At 47.8% G+C, this 26,540-nt stretch overlaps 2 protein-coding genes across 2 annotated transcripts in view; one reads left to right on the top strand and one right to left on the bottom strand.

Moving 5' to 3' along the window:
• The window catches only part of LOC149339707 (sperm-specific sodium:proton exchanger-like), a 35,306-nt gene extending 16,511 nt beyond the window's left edge, over positions 1 to 18,795 (top strand). Inside the window, exons 8-23 of the mRNA XM_089550547.1 lie at positions 1,166 to 1,337; positions 1,682 to 1,763; positions 1,853 to 2,037; positions 3,194 to 3,280; positions 3,760 to 3,854; positions 5,916 to 5,976; positions 6,612 to 6,890; positions 7,897 to 8,100; positions 8,970 to 9,182; positions 9,717 to 9,854; positions 10,147 to 10,272; positions 10,383 to 10,478; positions 12,715 to 12,894; positions 14,915 to 15,052; positions 16,160 to 16,357; positions 18,267 to 18,795. Coding sequence (XP_089406673.1) covers positions 1,166 to 1,337; positions 1,682 to 1,763; positions 1,853 to 2,037; positions 3,194 to 3,280; positions 3,760 to 3,854; positions 5,916 to 5,976; positions 6,612 to 6,890; positions 7,897 to 8,100; positions 8,970 to 9,182; positions 9,717 to 9,854; positions 10,147 to 10,272; positions 10,383 to 10,478; positions 12,715 to 12,894; positions 14,915 to 15,052; positions 16,160 to 16,357; positions 18,267 to 18,467 — 2,455 coding nt within the window. The 3' untranslated portion in view covers positions 18,468 to 18,795. The remainder of the gene's footprint in view (positions 1 to 1,165; positions 1,338 to 1,681; positions 1,764 to 1,852; positions 2,038 to 3,193; positions 3,281 to 3,759; positions 3,855 to 5,915; positions 5,977 to 6,611; positions 6,891 to 7,896; positions 8,101 to 8,969; positions 9,183 to 9,716; positions 9,855 to 10,146; positions 10,273 to 10,382; positions 10,479 to 12,714; positions 12,895 to 14,914; positions 15,053 to 16,159; positions 16,358 to 18,266) is intronic.
• Positions 18,796 to 21,875: 3,080 nt separating this feature from the next.
• On the bottom strand, positions 21,876 to 23,482 carry LOC149339706 (uncharacterized). The gene has a single exon (XM_089550546.1). It carries the CDS (start codon positions 23,480 to 23,482, stop codon positions 22,019 to 22,021), a length of 1,464 nt encoding a protein of 487 aa, XP_089406672.1. The 3' UTR covers positions 21,876 to 22,018.
• Positions 23,483 to 26,540: the final 3,058 nt, after the last annotated feature.

Raw genomic sequence — 26,540 nt, 5'->3', positions numbered from 1 at the left:
TTTTTAGCAAAGAAAAGGGCAAATGTTTTATATTATTTATGTATTGTAAGTGAGCGCCGGCCAAGACGAGCTCTTGACCTGTACAGAATTCTGGCAACAAAATATGACGGCGACCCGTGGCAGTGCGACAGTAAGCAGCATGGCGGTAACGACGAGGTCGCGACGATCGGGAATTTCGACGAAGCTGCACAGGCCACACAGGCGTTTCACATCACGAATGACGAGGTCAGCACATGTTCACCCCCTCAAAAGATTCCCAAAAAAAAAATACAATGTAAATGGCGTCGTGGCAGTGCCGCATTACGACTAGCGATGTCAGCTGCGTGGAGGGTTATTATTTATCGTTTCTGTGTTGTGTTTTGCTTCTTGCTGAAACCGATAAACAACTCCAAGCGGTTCAACAGCTAAAATAAGCGCTTCTGCCTTTCTTTCATACATTACCTTCTGTGCCTTTGAAACCGCTGCCGGCGAGGTTATGCACTCGGCCAGCGGTGTGTGTTCACGGAACACACCCTAAGCTAAGTGCACTCTTCAGAGTGTGATGCTCCACTTGCAACGTTTAGATTTGGCAAAGTGCACTTATAAAGAGTGGCACTCTTCTGAGTGCACTTAACTCGCCCGCTTTGATAGGGCCATAATTCTGTAATTGCCTTTGTCACCGGTGTGCGACGTTTGGCCATAAAGTGACTACACGGCCTTTCGTCCTCTGCCTCTTGGCCAGAGGCTCTCCCGTCAAGATCTCGTCGGATTCCCTAGCTGGCTTCGAAATCAATAAAGCTCAGTTCTTTGAATTTCGGCTCCAGGAAAGCTAGGTCAGTGAGTTTGCGGGCATCCGTCAACGGGAAGGAGATTTCAAACAACGTAATAATTGCCGCAAACATCAGCCGCCTAACCATAACAGAACGCTTTTCTTACAAGCTACTTGCACTTAGGAGCCGCAAGTGATATAGTCGTTAGGTTTGTATGCTTCCAGTGGATGAAACGGTCGAAAATGTTTGTGATCTATCTTAGCGGTCACCTTGAGAGCCCAGTGTGGCCCGCGCAGGTGGCCTAAAGATTTCTGTATTCTTAGGTACAGAAGCTTCCACTGTTACGATATACTGACCATCAACATAGCAGTAAAAAGGTCCTCCAAGAATTTGCCGCTCATGCTCTCCTGCCGCAGGTGCGTCGCGGTACTGATGCTCTACCCAGTGATCGGCCACTTTGGCTACCGCATTTCGGCCAAGCAGGCCGTCGCACTCGCTGGCTTGGGCATGAAAGGCACCTATACGGTGTCGCTTGCCACTCTCTACCACATCATCTTCCAGGATGTGCACACCGAGAACTTGACCAAGGCAAGCCCGCATATCTCACCGCTGTAGATGTATACGCATCATCATATCGTCACAGAAGTATCCGACGGTTGCGCCGCAGAGCGCTGCGGAACACTTGAGCATGATCAACTCGCTCCCGAAGGTCACCGTCGTCTAGTTCGCCAGATCGTAGAGATAAGGTTTTGTGCTTGTACTACAAGAGCTTTGTCCAACACAAGCCGAGCTTTCCAACTAGGTTGTCGACAGTGAACCAACCTTTTGTGTTGCGGCTTTGCGGCCCGAAAACGATCGTTTCGAAAATGGCACTCTCAAGCCAGCGAATAGGAATTGGCGCTGGCTGAAATCTATTCTCCCTTATGTTCCAGTCTTTCATGTACGTCACCTCGGACATGATCCTCACGCAGTTCATAAACGGCACCATCGCTCCGTACCTCCTCAAGATGCTCGGTAAGGGAACAAACGCTGACGTAAGAGAACTCCGCTTCAACGAGGCATTCTCCGAAAGCGAGAAACGTTCCCTGGGCCCTTTCCCGCAGGCATCCTGGACGTGTCCGAAGTGGAGTGGCACACGATGAAGGACGCCGTGGCGTACTTGCAGGAAGCGGTGGATGTGGCGGCGCATGTCAGCCGCAACAACCCGTACTTTCTGGTGGCCGACAAGGCCTGGGTTATGCGCAACACACGCATCCGGAACCCGCTCGAGACCATGCCCCGATTCAAGGCAAGTGCGAGTTTCTTTTCTTGGACTGCCAAGAACGTAACGCGGCACAGGAAGCTGCCTCAAATGCGCCTGCACACTGTTAAGTTCGTTATCATTTAAGCAAGAGCTGCTGGCATCACGCAGGAGTTCGACACTGCGCACGACAAGAACAATTGGGAGTATAAACTGCTCATCACGCAGTGCTTTAGCCATTTAACAAAGATGATTAGTTTTTACTACGAAATCAGGCACCTTTGGTAATGAAGTAAATTGAAGTTGGTATTACATGTTGTGCAGTACTACCTCTGACATGCGCCAGCGCTAAAGCAACGTTGTGAATGTCTGTCTTCCCAGCCCTTTCTTTCTTCTTGTCTTCCTGTAGTTTTCGCGCTGACTTCGGTGAAGGGGGTAGTGCTGGTGGCGTAAATATAGAGGCGGCATTGTCGGCAATTACTCCGATTGAGTCAATTATTTCAGATATTTCGTCGCTACCACTGACCCATAAGATCAGTGCCCTCTAAAAGCTTCAGCATGATCGTGGCAATAATCGTCTCTCAGTTCGAGAGGCCTCAGGGTACACGATGCGTGAGACTTCGTCCATATGAGCGTTCAGTCTCCTCGGGCTTTACAGGGGTGTCTCATGCTCGGCACAAAAACGCGGGCACTCTAAGACTATATGGTTCGCATCACCCACAACATCACAGCGTGCACACATAGGTGAGGCGGCGCAAGTAATCTTGTGCAACCATATCGTTCTATAGGCAGAGTTCGTGTGCACTCCATGCAAGACAGTGGCTCTGTCGCGCTGACTTCTTCACTTCATACAATCAGTGCTTGTACAGCGCAATGTGTAGCGTGTAGTTTAGAAATATGCTCGACAGAGGGAAACATTAAGCTGTATTTTGAATAAAATACTTTCGTGAAAAGGACTGAATATATATGGTATCTGGATTGAGAACCCGTATTCTTGTCAGTGGGTGGCACAAAATCTGAGAAGCAAGCTTCAAAACCGTGGCTGGGGTGGTTAGAGGGAAGTCATCCTCTGCTCGTACTTTGTTTCCTGACACGCGATGTTTTGTTTGAGATGCTGAAGATAGAAACATCTTACGTGCTACATCGCATGTTGAATGCATTGTAAACGTAAGGTGAACGTTTCTTCCTTTTTCTCTTCGTTTAGAAGCAGGACAAACTCCACTGGCGCAGCGCCCGTAGGAGACACCATGCCGAGGCGCTAGCGGTGGAGAACGTCCTACGCATCGAATCAGTAAGTTGGCTGGCTTGGTTTGAATAAGCCGAGCAAGAATAGAAGTCAGCTACTGCTGCCGTAATCCTGGTTCCTCCGCATCTTTAATCACTTGCAAGGGGAGAACTGCGGAGTGGAAAATATCCCTGGTATTTCTCCATTTTGTGGCGTATACTTCTGAGCGCTATGCACCATAGCACAGTAATCTACAAGTACACTAAAAATAGTACTGTTGACTTGAACAGTCCTCCGCAAAGTTCTCGGGCTGACACACACCTTGCCCCTTAGCTTTGTTATTCTTTTTTTGTATTTCTTTGTTCTTTAATCTCTTCTCTTTGCCTTTCCGTTTCGTACTAACATGAGCCAGTCAGCTCAAACCGAAGTCCTGTTCTATTCGAGATCCATCGTTTGAGATGACGGTGGCAGCGCACACTCCCGGTAGGCTCCGGCCTGTATGCTGCTTCAGCGTGTTGTACACGTACGTACCTCTTCTGCCGCAGGTGAGCTACTCCCGGCAGTACAGGCAAGGAGTGGTCCAAAAGCAGACCATGCTCGCCCTGCTGGCAGCGCTGCAGTACCCGTACGACAAGAGAATGTGAGTTTAAAGCAGGAACTTGCATCATTCACTTTGAAACTACATTCTGAAGGGTTTAGAAGAGCTCAAGTGAACACAGAACCGTTCGTAACGAGGAGTGTTTCTTTACAGCTTCAGTTAAATGAACACCAAATCATGTTTTGCCGTAGCTTGTAGCCGATGAAACGCAACAAAGGACAAGACACGGAAGACGGAATAACGTGGCATGCGCCGTCCCTTGCTCGCGACGCAAGCAACGAGCAGCAGGGGTAGTCACGCAGGCAGAACAGTCGAGCACACGAAGCGGCAACGGGCAAGCGCTCTTTGCGCATGCGCGTACTCTCGCCAATTGCGCCACTGCAGTTCAGCACGGGTTGCTGAAAGACTATCTGATCGACGCTAAGAAATTGGAGAGCTGTTACACTGCAATGCACTGTGCAATGCTGTCTCGATGATTTTTAGAAAGCTAGAGCGCTAAAGAACCCAGGTAGTCAAACTAATCCGAAGCCCTTTAGTCCCTCATTGCCTGAGCTGCTTTGGGACGTTAAGCCACATAAACCAAACAAACCATTACAAAGCTCGGCTTTTAATAAACACGAAGCTGCGGAAAGAACAAAAAATACGCCGTAATGTTCAACTCCTGTCGCAGTCAAAAACGCTTCATTATCATACAGTACCATCCAAGACATGCTCTCAGGTTTCTTTGCACTATCTAATCAGTACGATCTCTAATTTGTGATGATCCTATTTGTGTCCATACCTCAACCCGGCACGCGGAGAGGAGCATAGCGCCGCCACCATAATGCAGGGGAGCGAAAAGTGACCGTCGCGATACCTATTCAGATTTTAATTGCGCATGAAGATCCGAACAGCGACGCCAGCATTTTGATACAGGTAAAGTACTGTAACCCCCTTGTAGTGCGCGATGTCAGTGAGTTTTCCGGGAACCTTAAGTGGTGTAAATTAAACCGAAAGCCCGCCCTATAGCGCCTCTGGTATGTTACATGCAGGATCGAAATCTTAAACCTAGCACGCGATGCCAATTAAATGTGTCACATAATGGCTCTTCGTAAGCGTAACGATGCGCTTAAATCTGACATTTTGATCTCACGAACGGAGGCCCTACTCTACTCTTTCTACTCTCTACTGTCTCAGCACTCTCCCACTTTATGTCTACGGTCGTAAATCCGGCCTGGCAAAAGAAAACCGATAGAGGGTGCCTTGTATCAGCTGCGCATATAGAATCCAATTGAATGTACCCTTTAGTCTTCCTCGGTTATATTCCCGTGGCGACCGTACTCTGGGCTTTTAGTTCGGCTTAGTATCGAGCGGTAATCAAGATCCGATCTTTCGACCGATGCCTTTTCGACGCAAAAACCTATGGGTGATCCTTTCTTTGTTAGCACTGCCCGCAGCGATCGACCGAAGGTGAATTCGTTGTGAAGTTGGCAGCTCTAGCTTCGGCTAGCGCAGCCGTGTCCAGGCCGTGAAAGGAACAGTCTGGGTACCCGCTATGGGAAGTCTCAATAGGCAAGCGAAGCATCAGCCAGTTTCGGCATTTTACTCGGGGTTTGACCTCGCAAGTCACGCCTCTCTCATTCTGTAGGATTTCTAGAGCCGTAGGTGACCTGCAGTACACTGCACGTAACGGAGGCATGTCTACAGGCATAGAAAAAGTTATGACAGGGAAAAGCTGAAAAAAACGCTCGTTGGTGCTAAAAATGCAGTATGAAATAGGGAATACTTTGCGCTGAACTACTCACTCGGAAGCGCTCTAGCACTGTAAAACGCCACGGAGCCGAGCCGCGAATAAGCTGCTTGAATGGTTTTCAGTGATAACGGCTCCTTCTTTTATATCAGTACAAGGTTCCCTAAACTAAACTGCAAAACTCCGAAACTTTACAGTTACGAGAGTATTTCGTGAATGTAAGAGTCATTTGTCACTCACGAGACTTTGATACCTCCTCTGAAAAACTGTTTCTTCCTTGTTATCTCTTGAGGTAGGGACAGAAGATGAGTACCTTCCACCTGAGAAGAGATACCTTTCTGAAATTGCTAATGCTGTGAAATCTCTCCTTGCAGATACCTGGACATCGACATCATCAACTCACTTGTCGATATTCCACAATGGATTATCTGGGTGGTAAGTATTCACAAACTCTCTCCATAACCTGATCGTTCTACACGCAGCAGTGACCTGTTACGCTACACTTTTTTTTAGTCCAAATGAGTTCACGTCAGCGTTCATCCACATACCACAGTATTACAGACCACCTTTCATTATCTATCTCACCGAAGAACCACGCTTCCTTCTGGCCTATATACATTCCGGTTTCGGGTTGCCAGCAAGTATGCCGCATGTTTGTATCCTAGTGATAACTGATTTTTGTTTTCCAGTTTTAGAGCTTTGTATCACTCCGTTGACATTCCAAAGAGCACAAGTAATCGGCCCAATATTGTAAATGTGTTCGCAAAGGCCTGTCCTAGAAAGGACACAGTGAAACCATCCATTTCATATATTGAGCCCATTGCTTATGCTCCTTGGGGTTCTACATTGCAATTATGATACTGTGACTCTGCAGCTAGCAGAACACCCGTAAATGTTATTTTTATGCTCAAAGCAACGGAGAGCGTGTTCGACTCCTTGGAGGCTGAATGATCCTAAGAGTCGGCGAGTCGGCGAGCAAGTCTCGGCAAGAGTCGGCGAGCAAGTCTCAATCAAGACTGGTGGCATTTCAACGCGAGAGTTACCGTCTTGTCCCGTCCGGTCTCTCGCAGAAGGACCGGCTGGGTGAGCCTCGGCACGAGGAGACCGAACTGGACGACGAGTCGGCGTCGCTCTCCGAGAAGGTGGTGAAGCCGCTCAACGAGCGCCTCATGGACCTCTTCGAGCACGAGTGCTACGAGGTCATCATCACCAACACCACCCTGGCATTCGTGCTGCTCCTGGTGGGGCTGCTAAGGGCAGCCGCCTACAGCAACGAGCGATACTTCACGGTCGTCATGTTCGTCGAGTTCGTCTACCAGGCGGTCTTCTTCGTCGAGGTCGCCACCATGGTCAGTCCATGTAGCCACCGCAGTCCAACATAGGCGCTGACACCGAGCCATGGCTTCGCATAAGCTTAGTCGGCGGAATGGTATTACCGATTCACTTCATACCCTCAAATATTTTCGTCGAAAACCTCGAATGTCCCAAAACTTGTAAGCCTCGTAGCCTCTACCTGTTCTGGTTCAGTGGTGCAGCTTTGACGGTTTAAAGTACACTGGCAAAGCTGCAGTGCGCTTAAAGCTTCTCTCCCAATATGGGGAACAAAGGAGGCTAAGTTTGGTTAGGTGTTTTGGGAAGGAATATTACGAGTAGGGAACCAAGCGAAAATAAGCTTAGGACATGTGCCGCTGTCCTTGGCTGGCTCCTCGTGCAGGCTTCTTTCAATCTTAGACACGTCTAACCTTAAAGCTTGTACGTGTGCTTTGCCGAGCGGTATTACTGCATGAAGGTTTTGTTCAAACACTGTGAACTGAAATTTTTCAAAAGGTACTTATCAGCTGTCGCTTTTTAACGCGCAATGGGTTGTACAAAAAACTGCTGCGTCTCATACCATTAAATTCCTGGCAAGCGCATTTTTTGCTTTGTTAGTTGTGGGAAGTTCCTTACGAACACAATTTTCTCTCATACCATGAAATTGCACCTTTGCAATCAATTTTTAACAGCGCGAAAACACGACGACGTTTACACGTTTGCAATCAATATATGTGCATATCCTTCCTCGGGATTTTGTAGTTTTCTGATATTGTCAAAAATGCTGAAAATTCTACAAGTTTTGAACTACTCGGCGCGAATGCAGGATATACTTCGAAAGCATGTTTTTTGATACGCACCCGAAGATAAGACCGTTCCAAACAATATGTTCATAAGTATCTTACAATATTCGACAGCTGCCTCACAACTGAAATTTATGTCCAAGAGAACTGTACCTTGCTTTGCCGCAGCGGCTGCAGTTATTATAGTACTCGCGGAAGTCAAAACACGTTCCACGCTGACATACATTCCCGGCGGCCGCAGCTGTCAGCGTACGGCCAGAAGGTAGTGAACCTCGACAACTACAACAAGCTGGACCTGATCCTGCTGGCGTCTTGCACGATGGTCTTCTTGGTCCACGTGGTGATGCGTGTGCTGAAGGCGGGCGCCGGCTATGAGCAGATGCTCAGTATCCTCTTCATCGTCGTCATCTCCGCCCGCTTCACGCACGCCATCAAATACGTCGAGGTACGTAATGCCACCGCCATGCCCGCTATCAACAGCCTTATACATCAGTGATGTGGTTTCCGCGCCTCAATTATTGCATCAAATTGTGACAGGAACCGCACAATACAATGTCAGTTCTAAGAAGATCTCACGTGAGGTCTATTGGTTTGTTATTTCTTGCAAAATTTTTGACAATTCATGTAGGTGTTAAAAATCTGGCGGCTAGCTCGCTCGTAGCTATAAAGAAATATCCTTTAGCATCGTTGGACTCCACGAAACTGTCTCGTGCATAGCTACAACTGCGTATGCATGACTACAAACTTTACTTTCTCAGAAATCTCCCAACTTTCCGTATCCGCAGTGAAATTATTTCTTAAATATCGCGTTTCGTAAAACACAACGATGCTGGGCACAGTGCGATTTAATTGGGGTAGACAAACGTACGGTTAATGTTTTACCGCAAAATAGATTAGAAGCATGCGCAGGTGTTGGATAACTGCGTTGAGGAATTAATATTCTCTTGTGTAGGCGGCTTGCAAGCAATTGAAAATTAGTTTTTTTTCAGCGAAAGCGTTCAGTTCCGGACCAAATTTCACGCGATGTGGTTGCATGAAAAAATTTAACGCGGACAAGCCAACTAGCGCAGTCGCCTGGAAGCGATCAAGGTTTGTGCAGGCTCCGTCCGCTGGAGTGATCAGTTGATTGGGTATCTGGAAATCAGAGAAATAATTGTTCCATGCGTCCCGCAAAATTTTTTCGGGAGCTGTCCAGTGATGCGGTTGGGTGCTTATTTAGAGTCTGTCGTCTAACGCCTTTCTGTAAAGCACTCATTAGGCGCGTTGGTATCAGAACGAACAGTTCACGTTGGCTGGCGTACCCATTCAACGCAGCTGCTCCTTGTCCAATGCTCGGAGCTGATCCACCGGTACCTGGACGCCGTGATTTACTCGGCGTACGAAGCGGGTCACGCCATCGTCACCGGCGAAGAGGAAGTGCAGAGGAACGTGTGGAAGTTCGTGGATTCGGCCGACATTGCCATGGAGATCCGCGGCCGAGCCACGCTCAACCGCCTGCTCGTCCTCCAGAAGCTCGCCGAACTCCAGGTGCGGAGAAAGAGATGGTGCCTGTCGAAACGCTCCGTATAAGCCCGCATGCGGAATCGCTACAATACAGACTTTATGATGTGCAAAACAAAAGGGAATCCGTGCGCTTTCTATGTGCTTTCTGTATGGCCTTCGCATGATGTGCGTTGCGTCAAACGGAGTCCGTATCTAACCTTAGGCTTCTGTATGTGTTGAACGCATAGCTTTTTTAAACTTCGTATAAGCTCTATACTGATAACAGGAACATACATCAGCCGTAAAGAAAGTACATGAAATTGTGGGTATTTTCATATTGATCGTCTCAATTGGGCTCAGAGTGTGAAGCCCGCTGGAGGCCTTTGAAATGTGGTTCAGAGCGTGAAAGACTGCAGTCTCATTTCGGTCCATGACTACATCTAGGCCATATTTTAGAACTTTGCTTTGGTATTCTCGTTGTTGCATAGCACGGGTATGCAGCTAGAATAGGCGAGGACGCGGATCACCATTAAAAAAGAAACACAGAAGAATCCAGTAGGGGCATTCTCTGACACGCAGTCCCAGTTCCCGGGAATAATGGTTTCTTTCCGGAGTCGCCAGGCCAGCAGCACCATCCTGAACGACCTGTCCAAACAGATCACAGAGATGCAGCGCGACGGCGTTCTTGACTCTGAAGACTTCAAGAACCTGCGCCAGGTGAGGCGACCGGAAAGGCTGCGTTCGCCTTTAGCGAAGTTCACTGGCTCCGCAATAAAAATAAAACTTTAACGACGAAACTTTCGGTGACTATTAGTGCATACATTTGATGTGAGTAGCTCCTATCCCAGGAAGTGAAACTGGACCTTCCGCGGTTCTCGTAGTAGCAAATGAACCACCAGCTTAGTAATGTACAGCACACACTCTACATTCAAATTATGACCACATCATCCTACCCGTCTCGCAAACAGGCTGCTCACATGTGGCCAACATGGCCCGCTTTGTTCCGCAGGCCGTACGGAGTCGGCACATGAGCATCTTGGCCGCTGCGCGTAGCTTGCCAACCAGCTACAAACCGATCGCCATGCTCCGGGTCATCCCGTGGATCAACTCTGACAGCATTCGCCAGTTTTTAGCGGTGAGTTGAGCGGCTCGAGTCGAGTGTTTGTTACGAGCGCACTGGTTCTGTTTTGTGTTGCCGCCAGTACGATGCCACAGAGGAAAGCTTTGCATGCAATCTTCTTTCAGATAAGAATCCGACCGGTGTCCTTCGCTCCAACCGAAGTCATCGTGGAGCGGGAGGAAGAAAATCCCATCATACTGACGTATTCCGGCATATTAAAAGTACGTGGGAGATCACAACTTTCAATGCGAAGGCACTACTTCACTAGCAATACTGAAGCGGACAAGTCTCTGGAACCACCTTTGACCCTCGACCTGAAGCGAATTCGAAGGACAATTTGGGGCAGTGTTTAGGCAATAATTAAGATAATTCGAAACCAAGTGCTTTGGCACGTCATACTCGATTTCTTTGTTTTTATCGTGGAGGCTAGATGTCTCGAATTAATGGTCTCACTCTGTCCAATCTTGACGCGCCATTGTTTTTGCTTCATTACAAACCAACCGCTAACTGTCACACCAAAATTGCTTGAAAGAGCTCAAACCAGGCAAGAGAGATACAACAGCAAAACAGCAAGGGACAGCACAACACCAAAAGCATAACGATGACAAGAAAAGCTCTTTGTGACAGGCCCCGCGATTAGTACCTTTCAGTCTTTTAGCACAAGCAGGCAAATTTTTAACCCAAAATTGACAGCATGATAGCCTTAGTTGCCTATGCGCCATATTACCCAAGCAACACCGCACAAGCAGCGATCAACGTAAAAGAAAGCTGCAGGTCTTTTTTCAAGAAAATGAGCTGAAGCGCTTGTCGTATAGCAGTGCCCTAAATCATGTTATTACGCTTTGTTCACGCATGTTGGAATGGACGCAAAGAAGAAAAAATGGAGCCTCAGCGAATATCAATAGCTGCTTGCGCTGAGCGGCGCACGCTCTAGTCCTTTAATGTTTTTACTTGCATACTTGCATGTTAAAGTTGGCAGTGAAAAAAAAAAATGGTGTCGACTGGCAGACAGGCTTCCAAAACATTGCGTCGAAATAGTAGCTTAAGAGTCCGAGTCTCATTAAAATTGATCTTCCTTGTCGTTGCTGCCTTAGCCCTCATGGACTGAAAGCCTTTCTTCTTTTAGCTGTACAAGTCGGCCTGTTTGTGGCTAACTTTACCAGAAACTGAGTTTCAATCTCTTATAATTATTAAAGCTATAATAGAGTTTAAAACTGGCCCAGTTGATTTAAAATAGCCTTAATGACCTTCACTACAACCAGTGCTTGCTAAGTTAGTTACTTTGGGAACGCTAATGAGCAAGCTGCACAAACGGTGTAGCGAAGTTATTTTCTGCCGTTTTTCTCTCCAGCACTCTCAACTCAGTTAACATATTAAACGCCGGTAGCGACGCAGGTCCAGGAAGCTTTCTGAGATGTCTCTTGCTTTCGGAGTGCAGAAGTAATTTTCATCTGACGAAAGTGAGGACGGGCATGCAGTGAGGCTACTAGGCAGGTAATTTCCACCATTGCATCCTCCCTTTTCCTCTTTTAATATTCTGATTTCTGGTCATATGCATCAGTTCATCCGTATGGACTTTTTAAGAATCGCATTCATATCATCCTCCTGTACTCTCCATGACGTTCAACGTGGCTCCGTTTCTCCAAGCCGACCTTGCGACGCTGAAAGCAAACCTTCGTAATCATCATCATCGTGGAAGTAAATTTTAACGCTTCAGCGTTTAGGGTCCCTTTCAGCGGAGAATCCGACGCGGTCTGTCGGAGTTGTCAAGAAGCTCCAGATTGGTCGAAAAGGTGGATACAACACGCGTGGAGCGGCAGAATTGATGATTATAGCAGTAATAAACTGGTGATTCGAACATCGCAGAGAGACTCAAGTCTTTAAGAGACGTGAGTATATAAAGCAAATTAAATGCGCTGACTCTTGGGTTGCGTGTCAGACACGCTACCCTAGGCCACGGAGGCATGTTCGTGCGACTTGGCTAAAGCGAGGCTTTGTATGGTTTGGTTTGGTTTATGGGGTTTAACGTCCCAATGCGACTAAGGCTATGAGAGACGCCGTAGTGGAGGGCTCCGGAAATTTCGACCACCTGGGGTTCTTTAACGTGCACTGACATCGCACAGTACACGGGCCTCTAGAATTTCTCCTCCGAAGAAATTCTAGCCGCCGCGGCCGGGATCGAACCCGCGTCTTTCGGGACAGCAGCCGAGCACCATAACCGCTGAGCCACCGCGGCGGCTGCGAGGCTTTGTATGTATGTCGTATCATCTTTCGTGTAATATACGAAAGTGTCCGTGTCTCCGTGTGTAAGAGGAGCAGCTGCCGGACCTTAAGAGGAACTCGTGTCCCCCGAATTTTTTTTTCGAAGGTATCAGTCATTCCTGCATGTTAGTTCCTTGTTTCGCGTGGGGGGTCAGTGCACACCTATAGCTTTGCCGCGCTTCTTGGCGCTCGCAGATTGAGGGCGAGTACGAGGAACGTGAGGACGGGTCGCTGCCCAACTCGGCGTCGACGCTGTTCTTCTTCAACGAGGGCTACTTCGTCGACTACGTGCCTGCGCCCGCCTGCATCGGCGACCTCGGCCTCGTCACCGAGGAGCCCTCCATCACGCGCGTCATCGCCGAGACGCAGGTCAACGTGAGTAGCCTTTCCTCCTCTCCCGGCATCTACCGATGCCTATATACGAGGCGCCGTCTAGATTCAAAGTAAGCTGACGAAGTTGTGTCCAGGATGTGAACGTGGCTGCTTAAATAAGTGATAGCACAGGGTATAGAGAGCTCCTTGAATTAGAAATTCTATTTAACCAAATTTTGTTCAGAGCTGACGGTTAAGTTCGTCACTGAAATAAAGAAGCTTCAGTCAACCTGTGAAATGCTCCGTAGAAAACATGGCAGCGGTCTCCTGTCTTTGCCATGCATTAGGAAGAGCTCAAGGGGACGCAGGTTTCAAAGTTCTAAGGTTGTCTATAAATTTGTTTAGTATTTTCTGTGCCATGATCTGAAAGGCTGGGGCACTATAGAACGAACTGGTCGAAGGTAATGAACGAAAAGAGCTCGACAGTTTAGACAGCAAAATTAGACGCACTGAAAACAGGCAAGGATTAACCCAAAGTATACAATCCCGGCTAAGGCCTAACAGATGGACTAGTAGTTCACAATGTTTACTGGCGAACCAGAAAGGGTGGCATTCAAATAAAATTTTCAAGAGAATGATATGCGACACTATCTATATTACCGTTGCTGTCAGAAATCACTGCATCCCACTGTTGTCGCCGAATTCCGATTACCGCTGGCAATGACTACCGCGGCTTTGTGAGCAAGGAGATGGCAGAGTCGCTATAGTCTACACTGGACACGGCACATGCTAGGTATTGCGCATTTACTTAACTGCTCCTTTTGTCCACCAAAAAAAAAAAAATTTCTGGAAGACATCGCTCGTAGCATGCCCTACTGCCTCCAAGATGTTTTGTTATGATAGCCAAAAAAGCGTTTCAGAGCCCCATCTGTTAATAAAAATCCTGAGCTAGTGTAGTCTTTGTCATCATCTTACCCAGACATGGCAGTCTGCCTGGCACTTCCTTCAGCAGACTTAGAGCTACTTACGAGACTCCAGTTTTCAATCACAACTTGCCAAAGTAGTTCAAGAGTTTTTTTTTTTTTTGTATATATACATTCAAAGTAGTCCCCGCTGTTGTCAATGTGATGACTCGTAGAAAACGGGCTTACGTCGGATGACTTTCTTTTTATCCATCCTCGATTAATCATGTCGTGTGTCGGCCTTCTTTAAAAGGGAGCTCCATGCCTTTATTATGGCGGCTGTTTGCACACGAACCCTGCCCTTGCCAGCAGTGATACTAGCAATATGTACCCTTTTCTAATCCTTTCAAAGTTGTTTGATCCGAAACTTCCGTCATCTTTTTGAGGCGCTGGCAGCAGTTGTTTAACCCATAGGGCACTAATACACTGATCACGTTCTTGTACTGATATTCGTCAGGATTTAGGCGTTTAAGGGTTATCGGTTACAAATCGTGCACGTGTGTTTGCCTCATTACTCAGAAGAAAGAAGGGCTATCTCCAGACTAAATATACGGGCACCCACTATCCTTCAATTCTATATGTTATTAAAGGTAATCATGTCCACTTTTCTTTTTTAAGGCGAAAGCCTTTAATCCCTCATCGTTGTCGACAGAAGGTTGTCAGCAGAGGTGTCACGCTTTTTCTAGTCAGACCAGGAAAAAAAAATCTTCGTGCACAATGGGATTCCAACCACCATCCTTCCGTTCCGCAGCCGAGCGAGCTAATGGCTACGCTACTTCCTGCCAACGCATACGTACTTCTCCTTGTCTAGGACGCTGGAGAGTGTCTGCAGAAAGGCGCCGAAACAGACGGATGCCTCCCAAACGCCCACCAGTGTCTCCAGCATTTAAGATTCACAAACAATTGTGCACTTAATTAACATCTTAACCACACATCAGTGACACAAGCAGCAACACCGCGCTATAGGCTTTCGCCTTACCGCACTTAAGGTCCACAAAGTGCCCCCCCCCCCCCCCCCCCGGTTTTTTTCTGTTTATGCTTCCAGGTCTCAAATTTATTGGCATAGTGTTAACTTCTACCAACTACTGCACTCAATTGTTACTTTCTCAACGCTCTTTCAGGCCTATATGATCCCAAGAGAACGAGTGATTGAAGCTATAGGAATCTTCACGAACACACCGAGTTTTCTATACGACATATGGGCGTACATAGCGAAGAACATCGGTCTCTTGGTGCTTCAAACTCATCCCAAGTACCAGGCAAGTATCCCGTCAAGAAATCACGGAACATTCGGTCTTAAAACTCGTTAGGCCGCAAGCACATCTCACGACTCTTCTGTAAAGGCTGTTCTAGCTCTTGGTTGGCGCAAGCTCTTAAAAAAGTCAAGGTGGTAGCAACCTTTTTCTAGCAGTTCTGCAGGCGGTTGAATATTGGGTCAGCTTTATTTCTTTTCGAACACTGATTCTTGTTGAACGCATGGTGTTTTCCTCTCTAATTATATCTGTAGGCTGTGCAGAACGTAGTAGTGGAGAAATGTCGACTTTTCAGCTTTCTTGTGTCACACGTGCTTGCGTTAGCACGCAGACAACCTTGACAGTCAAATACGAACCTCATTGTCAGCAGACCGGTGATATTGCACATGTCACTAAGTATACTTATCTACATAGGCAGCAGTGATGGTTACCATGTTGCCGCTAGGGGAAGGCACAAACTGTACAGGGTCACCTTCAGTGGAGTCACCACAAATCAGTGCGACTTGAAAAATTATCATGCGATCTTGCAACAAATTTTAAGGCGAAAGCCTTTAATGCCTCATCGTTGTCGACAGAAGGTTTTCAGCAGAGGTGACACGCTTTTTGGTTGGTCGAAATGGTTATGACGTCAGAGTGCGCGGATTCAAAGTAATGAGGCCACCCACTGATGCCTGACGCCCCCTTTTGGAGCAGACGACAACTAACAAAAAATAGTTGTCGTCCGCTCCGACAGGGGGCGTAAGGCTTCCGTGGGTGACCACGTTACATACCTTATTACTGCGAACAGAGCCATGGATACAACCGAACTCATCGAAGCAGAGAGAGAGACGTGCTAAAGAAGCAGTCAAAGTCGGCAGTCAAAGTGTGTAGTTGTAATGTGTAGTCAAAGTGTGTAGTCAAATAAAGCACTAGTACAGCACTAACAGTCTCGCAGTCAATGCCAAACAGTGCGCCAGGAAATGCTTTCGCCTTGCAGAACTTTAGAGAGCCAAAGTGCCCCTGAATTTTTTTATCCAGTTTATAATCATTCTCAATGGAGTCAAAAGGGACAGCTTAGATTCTAAGATGTCGCGCCGAAAGACGTCTCAGCGCATCCATTTCCGGTTTGACCAGACGTGGCCGCTGGAGAAGATCCAGCGCCGCTTGGACTCATTCCTGATGCCCAACCTGGAGATCGCGACCAAGTTCATACTGACGTCGGACATCCACGACGCCATACTGATCCAGGGTGTCGCCATCGACAGCGAGACGCAGGAGAGCCTGATCGGCCCTCGCTACGTGCCACGCTCCACCCGCAGACTCAGCTTCCCGGTGAGTAACCCGCCTTGTACAGAGATCAAAACTTTCTGGCTTTTAAAGGCGTGGATGTGCACCGTGTCTTCATGTCCATGCCTCAGAAGAAATTCTTCGCATATTCTAAACGAAATAGTTGATTTCACTGCATTTCTTGTGACATAAGACTTCCGAATCCACCTGCAGACATGAAGTTTAACATGGGGCTCATTCCACTTTGGCACCCGTCGCGCTACTTACTTTAGTTAATCGCCAGTAAGCTAAATTTGCCTGTTGAAGCAAGTCAGGCTGTAATAGAAATATAGTGATGACGGCGAGTCCAGTGTTGGCTTTCCTTTTAAGCCGAGAGCAGCTGACTGCAATCCAGATTCGGGCTCGGCCAAATGCCCCTCTGCTCTACGGAGACCGGCGATACCGTTTGAAGGATTCAGCTGGCAAGGTATGGTGAACCGCTCTCTGTCACATTGTCTGTCGCAGTCTTGTCCCTCGCAGCCCTAAACATTACCGCCCTGATTAAAATTCTCCCAGTTCCACAATATGCACTGATTAACAACGTAGAAACATGAAAATGTGCAAAACGACATAAATAAGCTCAGGCCAAGCGCTGAGCCAAAGATACTTTCCCCGGACTGCCTTGGCTGTGCAGTGTTCAAGCAGAGTGTCAAAAGGACGTGTACAAATTCAAATTTTGTGAAATATAATGTGGAATCATCATGTGCGCAGGGATTTTTTTTTTTTACTTTTGTGAGACAAGTTTTAACTGCAACTGCTGCAAGCGTACGTTGAGTCATTGAGAATCCTCATTACAAGTCAAGCTTTTGCAGATTTAAGCCACCGCGGTGGCTCGGTGAATATGGTGCTCGGCTGCTGACTTGAAAGACACGGGTTTGATCCCAGCCGCGGCGGTCGCATTTCTATGAAGGCAAAATGCTAGCGGCTCGTATACCGTGCGATGTTAGTGCACATTAAACAACCACAGGTGGTCGAAATTAACCGGAGCCCTCCACTACGGCGTCCCTCGTACCCTGAGTCGCTTTGGAACGTTAAACCTTATAAAACCAAACCAGATTTACTGCAGACGTTTACTGACAGGACTTAGAGATAGGGAGCAAATATAGAAAGGATGGAAATGTTGACTCCCTCCAGTAAGTTGTGGAGGCGGGCGTGACCACACTTGGGCACATCATCGGAGGCTGTCTTCAGTTCTGCAATTCGACATAAAGTAAATAATTTGATCTCGCCTTTGAGCCACCATAATCCGACTTGACTAGAACGTGTAATAGTGTATCTGGTTGCGACCGGTAAGCATTATGATAGCCCAGTGGCTGTGGTGTTCTACCACTGAGCATGAATTCGCGGCTTCAATGTCCAGTCACTTCGACTACGTTTTCATGGGAGCAAAATGCATAAACAAAATGTAATAACGTACGCAGTGGCACGGCAGTCACGTGAAAACGGCATGACAATGGTACGGCAGTGGAACTTTTATCCACCGCTGGTTCCGTGATAAACAAGGCAGCATACAACTAAGGCGCGAAATATTGCTGCAGTCAGTGTCCTGTCTTCGAAAACACGCATTGGCGTTTTCCGGTCTGCAAGCCTCAGCAGAGCACAGACATCTCAACGGATGCCCGCAGTCTTTTTATTCAAGTCCGTTTATTTTATGTGCGCGCGTCTCATGCACATGACATTCAAGTTGCAGCCTTCGTAAAAAGCTTATAGCACAAGCTCCCACTAAATGGCTTGCTCCGAAGCCATTTAGCGGGGCTCATATAACATAAATGAAAGTTCCAGCTTCGGTGGGGCGAAGACGCGACTTGCTCGCACTCTTATGACATTTTGAACGCTGGTTCATAATGACCAGTGCGACAGGGTCCAGAATAGAATCATTTCGTGTTGTTCCCAAACTGCCAACTTCACTTCGCAGGGCATTTTCCACCACCGCGTCCGACCGGTGCTGATCGTAATGGCGGACAAACGATACCGGCTGCCTCCGGAGATTGACTGGCTCCAGCGCACCGAAGGGGCGGAGAACAACTACGACGAGTACCTGAAGCAAGAGTTCGGGCAGGACCAGATGTACATTCAGGAGGACATCTCGACTGAATCTGTCCGCCGTACCCACTGATAGGTGGCCATGCCCACTCGCCTCCCATGCATCGCGAACAAGTTCCGAATCGCAGAAGGTGCAAATATGCAGGGAGGGGGGGTGTTATTTTTATGAAGGGGCATCAGTTGCGTTCATAACAGAACGTGACATTTTTACACCCCTTCTCTCAGCTGTGCTTTTGATTCTTTTTAGAATTTGATACTCTGGTTATATCCGCGTTAATTTAAGTAGTGCTATCCGCGTTTACAGAGCCTCCAGCCACACACGGTCTCCTCTGATAACTTTCTTAACGACTTCCACGGAATTTTATTGTTCGTGTAATGGTTTAAAATAAAAGTGGTTCTTGTTGAAAGCATTGCTGTCGCTTTCCTGCAGTTATGATTTTGAAAATTGTTTACAAGGCCTAGTACATGTTGCCGCACTGCAAAACCTTCTAGTGGCGCCGTACCGCGGCAGAAGTGTCTTATATGGGACTTGGCGAGCCTTGCGCATTCTACGGGCGAGAGGTACCGTCTTCCTCTCTCGAGCTACCTACTGCATTGCGCGGTCCAGCAGCGTTTTGCGCGTCCATGTAAACTTTACCTACTTACGTCAACCGCTTGTCGGTGTCAATATGAAGCCCCTTAATCTTCAGAAATAAATCGCAACCAGTCTACAATATATAAATGAGACTTTAAAAATGCAGACGGACAATTTTTGTCGCCACCTAGTTTGTCTCGATCTAGCACGTTTCTTGTTTTATTTACTGATTAGCCCGTTGTTTTTTCTGTTTAGAATTCTTTTTTTTTCTGCATACGTCTAGCTGAAGTTTAGGATGAAAATTAGCAGTGACAGCAAATGCGTTGTCTGACGATCAATATTCCTTATTTCTTGCAAATAAAGCGAACAACGTTGTCAGCAAAAGAAAGCGAAACCAAAAAAGCCGAACGACGGAAGCGCGTTCTCTCTCCAGTTTCATTATTTTACGCAATAATGCGGACAGCCCATCTTGACATTTTGTTAAAGCGAACAAGCAGACTAAACGTTAGAAATAGCTTCCAATGGAGAAATAACAGGAGGCCCGACACATCTTACTGTTCAGTCCTGTAGACTGAAACCAGAGCGGTGCCTTCGACGTCGTAATCTCTTCCCGTTGCGGCTGATACCGGGACTCTCCAGAATCAAAGCAAAAAACCTCAGTTTATGCAAAATTTCTTCTACAAGAAAAAATATAAAATCACGGAAAGACAAGCAGTACAAATTAACACTATTATCGCCGTGCTGACACGAAGGCATGCACCTACACTCCAAACACGAATACGTTTAGATGGAAGTAGAAACGGAGTAAACTGTCCTCTCTTATGAAAGTGAGTGAGCTTCAGGACAGTTTACTACTTTTTGCTCCTTTCTCTTTTGAAGTGTATTCATAATGTTGAAAATGATCACTCACTGGCTATGAACCTCAATGAATGCAATAAAGTTGAACTTGTTGCTGTACCGAGAAGACTCCAACATCGACCCGGTTTCTTTCCTGGGGAGTCTTAGTAACTCCTCTCTCATTAAGCCTGTTGTCTTGCCCAGTATCGCTGCAAGGCATCATCATCATCATTCCTACCACGTCTGCAGCAAAAGAATGGCCTCACCCATATCCCTCCAGTTTGCCGTGTGCCAGCTGCGGGCGTGCCTTCCCCTGCAAACTTCATGTACCCGCCTGCCTCGTGGTTGCCCTCTGCTGCGCTTGCCTACTCTTCGAATCCCCTCCATTAAACTTGAAATCCATCCATTATCTTGTCTTCACGTTACATCGCCTGGCTGTGCCCATTCCTCCCGCTTGGTTTGGACTAGGACACTACCACTAGCTGAAATTACATGGTGAAAGCAATTACCGAAGTAGAATGTATCCCTTCGAGAGCGCACGTAACGCGATCGTGGTAGCGCACTTCCAAGTAAATAGTAACAGCATCCGTAACGTTTACAGCTGACGCCCATAAACGGTCGCTGAGTTGGCAACGATTTCGACTCCATCAGCTTCCAAATGAGTTTTTATTAAGACCCATATTTTTCGAGCGCCATTCCTCACGGCGAAAAGCAAAAGGCGATCCTTATGGCGAGAACATTACACATAGCAAGACCAGTACCGCACGGGCAAAAATACGTTAGGTATCTGATGCCCAAGTTTTAATGACGTTAGCCAGTACCACAAGAGCTTACCTTGTTTATTTGCCGCGACAACTTGGGCAATTGGGACAACTTGGGACAACTTGGAATGAATGGCGAATAGTAGGAGCTATCACCACCAATTCGCACACAAAATTTGTGCCCTCGTTACTACGGCTTTACGTGGAACAGCAGATTTCGTGAGAAGCAATAACCAATAACCTTATTCTTGCCTTTTCATATGCAGAGGACTAGAAAAATTTAAACGCGCATTTATACCAGAATGTGTCCTAAAGTGCCAGGCTACTTTTCCAGCTTGCCAAGCAAGATAACGGCATGTTCTGCAAGGTAATTTGATACACACTGGACCATACCTGAAAACATTTTGTATTTGTGAGAATTTTGGCATGAAAATATTTTATTCTATTTGAAATAATTAGCAGCGCACACTGTCACTAAACGCTCAAGCTATTTCGACTGTTCCAGCATAGTCTTCCCTAAGAAATTTTTAGACAAAAAATGGCTTAGCTCAGCTAGGCCAGGATATACGTAGCGAAAGCAGTTTCGTCTACTGACATTTCGGTAGCGACACGCCGTCGCTGTCGTTCAGCGGCTTGGCGGCGTCTCTTCGCGACACGTTCCTCTCGTTCTTCGGGCGTCTCGGCCGCCTGCTTAGCCTTTCTCGCCTCTGTCGGCCGGACTTGTACCGCACGACGAATTCTGGATCCGAAGACAATTTTACGCAGCCTGCACTGCTGCCGTCACGCGCACGGCCGCTCTCTTTCTCTCATGGTGCGTGTCTGAGGAGCGAGCGCATCGCTTTCGGCTTATATCCCAGATGCGCGGCGCGACTCTGCGCATGCGCAGTGCAGCGCAGCGGCTGCGGCGCCATGGTTGCCATGGTACTACTTGCCATGGTAACAGCGTATGCGCAGTAGTGGCCTTCGGCAGGCACCCTGAAATTCGCTTCTTCTAGCCTAGTGTAGCTTCCGCTACAATCGAAATAGCATAGATTTCATGGCAGGCAGCTTTAATGAGGCTCTTGCAATGAATGCTTTTGCTCCTTACTAACTGGTCACTCCGGCCTTTGGTGCTATAGCCGGGGACGGACATTGGTGGCTAACAATGACTGTAGCATCACAAAGGGAAGCTACCAATGTTTGAGGAGCGGGAGAAAAAACTGGAAAAATGATCATCACAAAAAGCAACCACAACACCCACAAGCAACACTTCTGACAACCAGCGCGATATAATGCCACATTTTATTGCGTTGACGCCCATCAGTAAACATACTTGCTCTCTCATAAGGCTGACGATGAAGAACATGTCACACACACTGTGATAAGCATGCACAGCCTCGATAATATCAGAGCGCTTCACTGTCTACCAGATGTCTTCATGAGGCAACACATACACACGCACAGGACAATGCGCTAACAGGGATCTTTCCTTGCATAAAAATCCCACGCGGAGGAGTTTTCATCCCTCTCAAAAACACTCCCGAACACTTTCCCCTCGGTGTCCTCATCCTTAAAGAACGCGTCCGATTTAGAGTTTTGTGTTGTCCAGTCAGCGTCGCCCTTTTCTAGACTCTCATCAGCGCACACGGCGTGCACACTGAAAGCCGGCGGCTTTTCATCAACTGCCGGCGAGTCACCAAAGGAGCGGTCAGCCGTCTGGCGATTAGAGCAGTCGGACGACTCGCCTTCTGAGAATGAGTCGAGCAAGCCCCGATGCATCTCGCCCAGCGAGTCGGACGATGCCCGATCGCTAGAGCAGACGTCGTTCCACGAAGACTGCACCGATGTCCTCTGCTCTGGCACCGAGAGGTCTTGGAAGGCTTCACGACTGACCTCCGGCAGAGGTTGAATGTGAACTTCTCGGGTGGCCGCCGCTCGCGACACGGCCCGCGCAGGCGTATCGCTTTTCTTGCTGCGTGTCTTGTGACTCTGCGGAGACATACATTCGGTTATCTCCTTGTTGATGGCGCTGAAAGTCCGCGTGCAGGCCCGCCGCAAGTTGCTTATCACAGGACCCAGAGAGAACTTGTGCTTGTCAGGGCAACGAGCCTGCCCAGGGGATGCCTTGTTGATAGGAAAGCAGCTCTGGACGTCGCTCGACTTGCCGCTCGCCCTATGGAAGGCGGACTTCAGTTTCCAGGATCCCGTACAAGAAACGTTGGCGGACTTCGGGCGCTCCTCCTCATTAGACTTGGCGCGTTCGTCGAATCCGGTTATACCGTCCTCGTCGCTGGAATCATCGAGTTCTTCAATAGACTCGGTCGAAGAAGAGGTCGACCTGTCTGCTTTGCAGGCGTACTTGTCCAAAACGACGGCACTGATGCTGCAAGGCACACGCTTGCCGGCTTGCTTGTTCTCAGGTTGGTTGTGAAGGGACACCGAGCTTTCGGACTCGGTGGGGTCTTCGACGTGCGATTCTCGTGGCGAGCTGCTGCCGCAGCCTCCCGACGTGCTCACGCTCACCGTGGGGGCGGTCGACTCTTTATCTTCAGGGTAACTTTCAGTGGTTTCAGGGACGTCGCTCTCCGTTTCGCTTGACGGTTCCTCTTCTTCGTGAGAGCTTTCCGATTGTTGTGGTTCGGACTCTGCTTTGGGAACCGTCCCCATGTGAAGTGCCCCTAGAAAGACCGGTAACGCGATGGGTCTCTTCTCCTTGAAGTTGCAGTACCAAGATTTCCATTTCACGGACAAGCGCCTGGAAACTTCTCTGACGACCATCCACAACGCAACGACCATGAGAAATATACATTGACAAAGCACACAATAAATCTGCACGATGCTCCTGACGACGTGGACCCACGAAATGCGGAAATTGCGTTGCGTGCTCTTGGCGGGAGGCCATGTCTCCCCGGCGTCGAGCGAAACGTCGCTGCTCATGGTCAGTTAGCCTACAACAGGTGCCAAATGAGAAGCGCAATATTAGACTTTTTGCATTGAGCGTTATTATTTGCGTTGAGCAATATGCAGTTAAGCGGAACGTGAAGCACTCCGGCGACCGTCACGTATATCTCTAAGATTCCGTTGCGTCGCATTGGCTGTATCGACAGAGTACCCAATTACGACGACACAGAAGTTACTTTACATAGAAAAACCGAGTTTTTATAAGACATTTAAGGCAATAAAGGAAATAGAGGTTTCCTTGCCAACGAACGTTTTCGCTAGCAAACTCCGGTGTTGTTAATGGATACATTTAGCACAGAGCGAGCCGCGACCGTTACTGCGTACCACGCCCCGCCACTGCGCAAGCACAATCGCCATGAGGGCGCCAGATGGCGCCACGTTCCCATCAAAAGCGCGCCCGCCTGACGCGTGAGGACCAATCAGCGCGTGCACAGTGGCGGGGCGCGGTAAGTGGTACGCGCTATGCTAAAAGCATCAAAAATTTAAGCGCAGATCAGTGAAACTAGGTGACGCGGTAATTCACTTCCAAGTAAAGTCCCTTCCAAGCAGTGATTTTCGATCTGGGCGACACGTGGAAGCAAAGTGCGCAATTTTTAAATCCAATTTTGTCAGCAATAAATGCGTCTCTTGCTGGCGAACAAATACCAACAAATAGAATCAATTTGTATTAAACAAAAATTATACGGAATTCTCAGTATCTCGCTAACAGCAGCTTAATGCGTACTTCTCGATTTTAATAGGGCACTATCGACTAGAGCGCTTCTGAATCCTCGCTCTACGCAACGACCGCGTCACTAAAAACTAGTAGTAATAAAAATTGGCTGTGGCTTATCTCAGTTATGCCTGGATGTGCTAGCGAGAGGTACGGTTAATCTTATTGTTTAGCTTGGTACGTCCCAGTGTTTAGGTTTTGCTGTTACCTATCGTTAAGTTATGGTTACATTAAAGACTAGACATTTTTAAAGTGTAACGCATTTATTTTCAGTCTTCATTTTGTTGTTTCTCATTTGCCACAAAGACGGCCCGATGGTCGGTGAAGTAGCAAGCAGCTGTCTTAATGGCTCCGACACAGTACTTTGAAGTCAAGGTTTGATCTTGTTTTTTTTTTCATTTTTTGTTTGTTTTGTTTGTTCGCTCTTGTTCTTGTTTTTGTTTGTTTGCTCGTTCTTTCTCCGTCTCCTCGGCTCGCTGCCTCCGGCTGATTTCGTTCCGACGACGAAGCCTGGCTTCTTTCACTCTCTTCGACTCTCCATATCTGCCAATGAATCCCACCGAGCCGCCCCTTCTATAAATACGATGCGACACCGGCTCCTCCTCTGTTGTTGCAACGCGGTTTCACCAGCTCCTCCTCTGACGTCATGCCAGATGGCGCGGCGAGCGGCGCTGCCAGCTGCGGCGGTTGCTAGGCAACGGCTCAGCTCGCGGTTCGGCGACCGGCCACAGCGAAACGGCGGGAATACGGCCAATGTAGTTCTCGCTACAAAATACTTCAACGCAATGCTATACATGGTTTCGACGTTTGTAAACAAACATGGGTGCTGATGATGATCCCAGCCCCAAAGCGTTTCCTTTATCAATGGAGCGGCGCTGAAAAGGTTTGCGCCGGTGCAGACGACGCGTGTCATTGCGCAGTGATTGAAAAAGCAGCGACACAGAGACGCGTGCGCCCTGACTTTGATAAGACAGCCCGGCAAGCGAGGCCTTCCACGCAGTGTTTGATAAGGCGCCGGTGCGTGTGACAGACTAGTGTTCTAGGCTTCTTTTTTCCCATGGGGTTAGTGCTTGCTCTAAAAACGCCCCTGTCGACGTTCTTCAAACAGAAAGTGTTGCAAGAAAAAAAAAACCGTTTCACACTGTCATGTATAATCAAAGCTACATCAATGAAAATTGGCGCAAATGGTGGAAAGAAGGTGTAGGTGCAATACAGGTTCAAATTTGGCAAAACGCGTTTGAAATGGTTTTATTTTCACATATTTGTAGACCACTGAAATTAGCAGTTCGCAGAAGGAACTTATATCGTTGACGGGATTTAACGACCGAAAGTGACTGATTGGTTGGTTTATGGGTTCAACGTCCCAAAGCGACTCAGGCTATGAGAGACGCGATAGTGACTGAGGCTAGCATATATGTTACCACGCATATGTGTTATACATATATATTATAATATATATGTTATATGGGGAACATATATGTTACCTGCCCCGCCGCGGTGGCTCAGTGGTTACGGCGCTCGGCTGCTGACCCTAAAGACGCGGGTTCGATACCGACCGCGGCGGCCGAATTTCGATGAAGGCGAAATTCTAGAGACCCGTGTACTGTGCGATGTCAGTACACGTTAAAGAACCGCAGGTGGTCGAAATTTCCGGAGCCCTTCACTACGACGTCCCTCATAGCCTGAGTTGCTTTGGGACGTTAAAACCCCAATAAACGCATAAACCATGCATGTTGCCGTCAGTACAAGGATTGTTCGCCTACAACTAAAACTATATTTCCGAAAATTTTTCCTTTGTTCTCACCGGCGGAATTTATTCACTCCAGACAAAGAAAAACTTGCAGAAAATTTAGGTTTTATTCTAAGCTTATAATACTGGTTGTTTCTCTGCAACAAATATCGGCCTTCTAGCACTGCTTATTTGAGCGATGTGTGTCTTCTCTGTCCTGGAGCCACTGTGCTGTTAATCTATGAATATACAGGGTCTGTTCTGAAAGTAGTAGGACTGATTTTTTTCCTGGGCGAACGGGCGGACGAGAGGCGGTCTGCGCGTGCAGGATAGTTGAAGGAGGGTATTGGGAATACTGGAGAAAATCAGCAGTCGGCTCTCGGCCGTTGAAGCGAGCAGGTCGCTTGTACTGTGTACCCCTGTCGAAACGTCTCGTCACGCAGAATCATAGAGCGTTTACTGGATCAGTGATACGCGATCAAATTTTGTGTAAATCTTAGTAAAACGGGCAAAGAGACTCACGACATTATTAGAGAGGCCTACAGTGACGCTGCCATGGGTAGATCAGGTGTTTTTTGAGTGGCACAAGCTGT

This window comes from Amblyomma mixtum, chromosome 6, assembly GCF_055824585.1.
Source record: "Amblyomma mixtum isolate Tamu chromosome 6, ASM5582458v1, whole genome shotgun sequence".
NCBI classification, from domain to species: Eukaryota; Metazoa; Arthropoda; class Arachnida; order Ixodida; family Ixodidae; genus Amblyomma; species Amblyomma mixtum.
This window is presented reverse-complemented; position numbering and strand designations above follow the sequence as displayed.